The sequence below is a fragment of the Fundulus heteroclitus genome, chromosome 15 (genome assembly GCF_011125445.2).
Source record: "Fundulus heteroclitus isolate FHET01 chromosome 15, MU-UCD_Fhet_4.1, whole genome shotgun sequence".
Lineage (NCBI taxonomy): Eukaryota > Metazoa > Chordata > Actinopteri > Cyprinodontiformes > Fundulidae > Fundulus > Fundulus heteroclitus.
The window spans coordinates 4,372,489-4,380,282 of NC_046375.1; the positions used below are offsets into that span (position 1 = coordinate 4,372,489).

The following is a 7,794-nucleotide window of genomic DNA, read 5'->3' on the forward strand; positions in this document are numbered from 1 at the left end:
TTTTTTTTTTTAAATCACATGGAAACTTGGACACAGGCTGATGCAGCGCAGGAGCGCAGCGTTGTCAAAAGGATTCGCTCGGCGGGTCGTCCCCTTCGAACGTCGGCTTCATCCTTCCAGCAGCACGATGTCGACGTGGTCGTGGACGCCCTGCAGGAGCAGCTCGCTCTGGAAGTCGATCAGCTTCCTCTTCTTGGCCGCCTTCAGAGTGCCCACCAACGCCTCGAAGATGTTGGCGCAGCGTTCGTCGTTGAATAAGACCCCGAACTTCACGCTGGTCTGACCATTGGCGTCTGGAAGAAAGTTGTTCACAGATGAAACGCGACAGAATGTCGATAAATAGGAAGACCACAAAGACCCTGCTCCCCTAAAGTATTCATGCCTTTTCTTTATATGACCACAAACTTCAATGTATTTAATTGGGATTTTTATGTGACACATCAACACTAAAATAAAGCATTATAAAGTGGAAATCTGTGGAAAAGTTAATAGCACAGTTATTAAACAATATGCCACGCTTTTAAACATCTGATGAACTGTTCATACGATCAAGAGGGGTTTAAGCATCTTGGTGTAGGAGCGGCCAGTGGACAGACGGGTTGGGGCTTCGTCTGCAGTAACGCGGACGCTGCTCCAGTCTGCTGTGGTGAAGAAAGAGCAGAGCCCAAAAGCAAAGCTCTTGATTTACCGGTCCGTCTACGTTTCGGCCCTCACCCTTTCTTAGAGAAAGGAACAGAACTACTCACCCTTTCTTAAAGAAAGGGTGAGTAGTTCTGTTATCCGGGGGGAGCTCAAAGGAGAGCCCCTGCTTCTCCACATCGAAAGGAGTCAGTTAAGGTGGTTCAGATGTCAGTTCGGGGTGCCTCCTGGCCGCCTCCCTCCAGAGGTTTTCCCCGTATGTCTCCATGGGAAGAGAACTTGGGGAAGACCCAGAATTCCCTAGGGGAACTTTATATCCCATCTGGCCTGGAAACGCCTTGGGATCCCCCAGGATGAGCTAGAGGATGTTGCTTCGTTCAGAGGCATTTCTGGGTTTCCCTCCTGGTTGCCTCTGCAACCCCAAGATGATGAATGGATGCTCTATAAATCACATAAAATGAAAAGAAAATGGAGCAGATCCAAATCTACCGAAACAAGAGTGCCCTCCTAATGGTGCAGAACCACATTGTTGAATTCTTTTTTATTGATACGTCAGTAGCTAACTGGTTGCATACAAAGTTTTTATGAAAAATTATCACATCCTGCTGGCGTATTAGTTGTAATTTTGCCGTTTTATAATTTTGTTTCTGCTCAACTTGTTAGTAAATAAAGTCTTTTGTGTTTATTTTTAATAACAGAGGAAGTAGAACACTTAGCCACTTCCTGGTGATAAACCAAGAAGTGGCTAACGGCTATTAGCATCTCCCAGCGAAACAATGAAGAAAGGTCCAAGATCCAGTGAAAGAAACTGATTCCAAGAAGGAAAAGACTGAAATGTTGCTGGGAATACAGTATAAATCTTGGTGTTCACTGAAGCGGACGGTAAACCTGCCGAGGCTCAGATGTGACGCAGAGTTGACTGACGTGAGTAAATGTTCCGATATGAGGCTCTTAAAGTTGCTGTAGATTGGTGTATTTAATTAATAACGATCGGACTTCGATCATGCCAAGCTGCTGCTTTACTGCGAGGCATTTCAGAGGCTCAGGCTCGGTCCGGCATTATTTACAATTCAATGCGCCACGTCTGTTCATATCTGTTCATCGTACCCAATCCTGGGTTTTATTTAGCCTCAAAAAGAACCATCAAAAAACACTATCAGGATGGATGCTTGGCGTATATAACCTTATTTTATCATGATGAAACAGTTTTTGGTCTTTTTTTTTTAAACAATATTATATACCTTTAAACTGACAGGATAGAGAGGACAGCGTTAATCAGAGAAGCAGCCAAGAGGCTCATGGTAACAGGTAAAAGGAGGTGCTATTGCTCCATGAGGCGAACATTTAACTTTTTGGTCTACATTCAAAGCTCTACGCGTTGTGGAAAAACAAAGAATGCATATCGCCCTGAACACACCATCCCCATGACAAAACACGGTGGTGGCAGCAGATGGGAAGATGGATGGAGCTAAGTAACGGGTAACCCTGGAGCAAAAATCTATCAGAGGCAAAAGATTTGACAGAGGCGTCGAGGTTTAACCTCCAGCTGAAAGACAACAATACAGCCAGAGATACAATGAAAGGGCCTGGATCAAAGCACATTATTGTAGGCCCCATCAAAGTCCAGACCTAAATCAAATTAGGAATCTTTGGCAAGACACGAGAATCTGTGTTTACAGAAAATCTCTGACAGCTTGGGCTAATTGTGCAAATAAAATAATTAGAGATGCACCGATCCGGGTATCGAATCGGATATCGGCGCCTGATTTTGACTAATGAGCTGGATCGGATATCGGATGAATGAACTTTAACAATGTTTATTTCAAGCCTGATAACTTCACTGATATGACAAGGTATACGATTTATTCATTCAACAGTGGTATCGGTATCGGGTATCGGCCGATACGCTTAGCCCAGGTATCGGTATCGGCTTGGATCGGGAAAAAAAGTGGATCGGTGCATCTCTAAAAAATAGGCAAACATTTCAGTCGCTACATCTGTAAAGTTGGCCAAGACAAAAGGCTTGATCCTTGCAATGAAAGGTTGCTCTACAAAGATGGGTTGAATACGAATAAGCGGTGCACTTTTCAAATGTTCCTTCTGCTTTATGCATTCACGCCTTTCTGTTGATCTATCATACAAAATCCTAATAAAATACAGCTGCGATGTTTGTTCTGATGTAATAAAATGTGTGTGGGGGAAAAAAAGTGCCCTTATATGATTATGTTTGCAGAGTTGGAGCAGGGCGAGAAAAAAAAAGTCTAGGGATGGTTGTGAACATAACATGATCACATGCTTGTTTGTTATGTGGAAAGAACTTCACATCAACATCCTGTCATCCCAGGAATCCCAGCATGGACTCACTTTTGCTTCCAAGCCGCTGAATCTCCTCCACAAGCAGGTTAATTTCATGCGACACGTTCATGGTTGCTGAAAGAGGAGGAAAAAACACAACAAACAAATTAGTGCAAAATAAAAAAAAGGGTAAGAAAAAACAACAACATTGGATGACAATATGTCCAATCTTTACACTGTTTTACACGAGTTAAGATTTTTTTTTTCTAAATGTACTTTCCGCCTAGTTTAGCGCAGCACTGAACTGAACGTTAACAAGCTGCAACCTGAACTGAACAGGGCGGACTGTCACTAATGCGGAAATGCAGGATTAGCGCCGAAAAGCTAGCCAACACAAGCCACTAATTCTTATTCCCCCTCTAATATTTCGAATGTAAATATTAAACAAAACGCGCGGTTTAATGTTTAAAAGCCTGGTCTTTTTTTTACTCAAGACTTCCGGGTGCAAAACACGGATTTCTCCGCTTAATAGCTCAACAAAATGATCTGCCGGTGCGGAAGGAGGAGCTTTTTTCTCTCTCTCTCTCTCTCGGCTGAACTGATTTCATGTATCGGATACATGTATAATATATTTATATATAACAAGCCAAAAACATAACAGCATAGAAAGCCGTTTTACCTTTTTAGTTGTACGTTTTCCTGCAGGGAGATGTAGGACTTTCTTTAGAGTCGGCACCCGGTGAGAATGCTGGTGCGTTCAGGGGATGCTCGGGAAGTCCGCTTTCTAAAGCCGTGGAGTAGGGTGGGACCACAAAATATGGTTAATTGAGTCTTTTTTGTATTGTTTATCCATCTGGGGCTATTCATAGCTAAGATTAAATTCGGAGAGAAAAGGTCCCACAGCACCACGTTTAGCATTTTCCATCTCCATTCCCAGTGGTAGCTAGCTACAAGTAATGTCAAGATTAAATGCAACAAATTAAAATAAAAAAGGAATTAGATAGCTAAAGAGTTATTAGATGACTCCCAATATAATGCCGTAGTTACCCTCCACTGCAAGGCGTCAAAAATTATTCATTCTAAATAAAGGTTTGTTTGCATTACTGGAATGAAGGTCACTTGAAGGCATCATGATAACCAGCTATAATGATGAGAATTCCGGTTCTTTTCTGAGATTCGACTCTTTCGGCTAGCTCCTTAGGTGTTTTATCTTTGATCGGTACTCTGCTCTAATAAGCCACGTTTAGATATCTATTTAAGATTTTGTTTTCATAAATAAGTATGTAAACAATAAAAACGGTTTAAGGTAATCTTTATAAATATCTAGATTTTGAAAAGCATTTCTTTAAAAGAAATGGTGGGAACATGGTTACATATCATATAAATGTCTGTGCACTCCCATGGTCTTTGCTCTCATCATTTGTCTCCTACCAGGCAAATCCCTTCACTTGTTAATGTAACACTGAATTTGTTTCATGATGTGAAAAATATTAATTATGTGTAAGATGTTCTCACCGTAGGACCACTGCTGAGATGCCACTGTGGGTACAAAATAAACATAAACTGCTGAAATATTAAGGGAATCAAGAAAACAAAAGTTAATGGCCACATAGGTGTTTTCCCCCCCTAAACAAGGCATTATTTGCATATGATCAACTGACTAAATGCATTTATTTGGATCTAATTGGAGTGTTCATAATTAGATTTGAATCTGGCTGTGTGATTGGACAGTACTGAAATTAATTAAAATGATTTTACTAGAATGCATTACTCTGAATTGAATTCTATATAACCTGGGCCTGTTTGTACTTTTAGAAGGTATTGAAATGACAATTGTTGTGAATTGGTGCTATATAAATAATCTGACTAGGTTCAACTGAGAAAGGGGAACAAGAAAAAGAGCTGGCCCCTGTAGTTCAAGTAAATGAGCTAGCACATTGTGCTGGCTCGGTCACAACAGACACATCCCTGCTCATCTGACTTCATTGTGACACACAGGATGTGAAAACGAGACAGCGTGAAAGGATTGTCTGTCTCATACTATAATTTCTTCCATATCTCATTTATATAAATTTTAACGATGAATAGATTTTTTTTAATTAACATTACCGTATAGGAAATGGTGCCTTTTTAATAGCTTACCACCATCTTCTATGTTTCCAAAGATTTATCTTTGGTAATGAGCTCCAAATCTTTGAGGATGGAAGGCCTGTTTGCCATCGCCCTAATCTTTTACATATTCTCTATCAGATTACCCACTTCTGGTATAATTAAATGCTGTACAACTTGAAATCTGCCGGAGGTATGAATACATTTGGGCTTAATTGTATGCATTTTCACCTTAAAGTAAAGATTATGCATGTATGTATATTTTAAGGCCAAAAATTTGGTTCACTTGACTTAATTATTCTTTAATTGTCCTTTCATGTTACATTTTGCTGTTTTAGAAGATTTGTTCAAAATACCAGCATTTCTACACAGAAGAGCTAAACACAACAGGATGCCACAATTACCCAAGCACTAACCAGAACCTGAGACAAGTTGTTTACACTTTATTTTGCAGAGGACATGGGGAAATCTGGGCTCCTTTTAATTTGCATGGATGGAAATATTGTTGATGCCCACACCAGACCTCTTTCTGAAAAACTTTCAGGAAAATAGAGAAACCTCTTGCATAATGTATCATAATTACAAAGGTAGGGGGGAAAGCTGCACTTTTTTATTCAGTAATAACTCATCCCGGTCCCTGCAGGCCACACAGGAACCCAGTGGCTGGGAAGCATCAAGTTAAAGAATATTCCGCATTAAGCCAGGGCTCATACTGGAAGTTGGCACTTTTTGTTTTCAGAACAAAAGCACATGGATTTTTTTTTTTTTTTAGGAGCAAAAAGCACTGCCTACACATGGAACAAATCTAGTATTACAAAATGTAGAAAGAACGAAATGAGAACAAATTCCACAAAAGTATGAACTGAAATGGGAACAATGTAAACAGGGAAAAACAGAAATGTAAAGAAAAACTTAAACGCCTAAAAATTATAAACATAACAGAATAACAGCAGAAAGCATGACCTAGGAAACATAGGAAATAAATAAATAAATAATCAAAATACAAACACAGATGAAAATCAAATTCCAAACACCTGGAGGTCATGACAACTAATGTCCAAACCTTTTGTCTGATGAGCAATAATGTAGAAGAAGTACTCCAATCAAAAAATAAGGTATTTACAAACTAAATCCACAAGAATATACCAGTAGAATATTTCAATTAAACATATAAAGCAGTACATTTTCTTGCAGGAAAGCGATGTACAATTTGATTTATTTATAATATATATTTTTTTTTTGCTAAAGAAACAGCATGTTTGCTGTTGCGATGACCCGTATAACTAAGAATTTACACAGGCATGTTTGCTAAACCTTGTTTCAAGTTTGAAAAAAATAAACAAAATCACAGTCAAAGAAAAATTTGAAATAGTCCCATTTTGTCATTTTCCGAAACAGGTGCATATGTTGCATCCCATTTGCAGTCAGAACTCGGAAATCCCGGCTTCCGATCAGAAATTGTAACATTAAAGGCCGACTTTCCCCTCGGAAAGCCAGAGAATTTGTTTTTAAGGCCGATTGTCAGATCCAATTTAGCAGCTCCTTGCATGTTTATTTTATAAAAGACAGTTTAAAGAGTGCGTCTAAAATCCATGTTATATTTAGCGGCTACAGCTCTGAGCCGGACAAATGAAAAGTGGTGTTTGCATGTCGAAAGAACAGCTTTAAATGACGTTTATAAGAGGTAGTAATAAACAAAACAACACATTTCCTGGCTGTAGCCATAATGGAACGGTAACCTTTTGTTTGTTTGTTTCGATTTTGGAATCTCGACTTCTCCGACTGTGTTAACTGGAACGCTTTTTACTCGGGTTTACCCCATTACCAGCTCCTATTTTCGAATTTCGAGGCAAATGGAATGCAACAATAGGTCTTCTATGCACCTCCAAACATTATTGTATGTTTTATTTCAACACATATTTTTTAACAAGAACATAAAAAAAAAAAAAATCACATAAGCTCGGACGACAAGTATTTATTTAATTTAGTTTAGATTTTTTAAAACCCTTTTGTGTGCCCTATATGAAAAAACACGAACCCCCACCATTTATAAACAGTGACGTCACGGGGTGAAGCATACTTCTCATGCTGGACTGTGAAAGTTGTCAAAATATGCAAGACTGGACCACCTTTTTCCATTCTCACTGTTAACGATTTTAAGTTTTTATCATTTTTAGATATGTAGAGAGAATCCAACCAAATCCAGTTGTGTTTCTTTCTTTATAGCACAGCAGGTGATATGCAAATACAGTGCTATAAAAGTTGCCATAAAGGCAAGGCAAGGCAAATTTATTTTTAAAGAACATTTCAGTACAAAGACAATGCATAGTGCTTTACACGATTAAAATATAGGGGAAAATAAAACAGAATAAAAGCAAGTTGGAATAGGGCTGAACGATTTTGGAAAATAATCTAATTGCGATTTTTTTTCTTAATATTGCGATTTAATGCAATTTTTTTCCCCTGCTTAATTTATCATGTGTTTTAAAATATACACAAACAACAAATCAATTTGTTTCCTCGCCGTGTGGATTAGTTGCTAAAAGACCCACGGCATCTAAACTCGGAGCAGTAATGATTGCGTTCTGCCCACAATATATTTCAAATTGCAGACCTGTGCGATTTGGAAATTGCGTTTTTTTTAAATCACGATTATATTGAAAATGTGATTAATTGTTCAGCCCTAAGTTGGAATATAACGTAGAAACAAAATAAAACAGGGGAAACTAAAACTAAAAGCAAATATTAAAA

At 38.7% G+C, this 7,794-nt stretch overlaps 1 protein-coding gene across 1 annotated transcript; it reads right to left on the minus strand.

Annotated features, from left to right (window-relative positions):
- Positions 1–3,720, minus strand: abracl (ABRA C-terminal like). The gene is made up of 3 exons (XM_021323209.2): positions 3,614–3,720; positions 3,004–3,069; positions 1–293 (listed from the first exon to the last, which is right to left on the minus strand). The coding sequence occupies exons 2-3, from the start codon at positions 3,062–3,064 to the stop codon at positions 109–111; spliced, it is 246 nt and encodes an 81-aa protein (XP_021178884.2). The 5' UTR covers positions 3,065–3,069; positions 3,614–3,720; the 3' UTR covers positions 1–108.
- Positions 3,721–7,794: the final 4,074 nt, after the last annotated feature.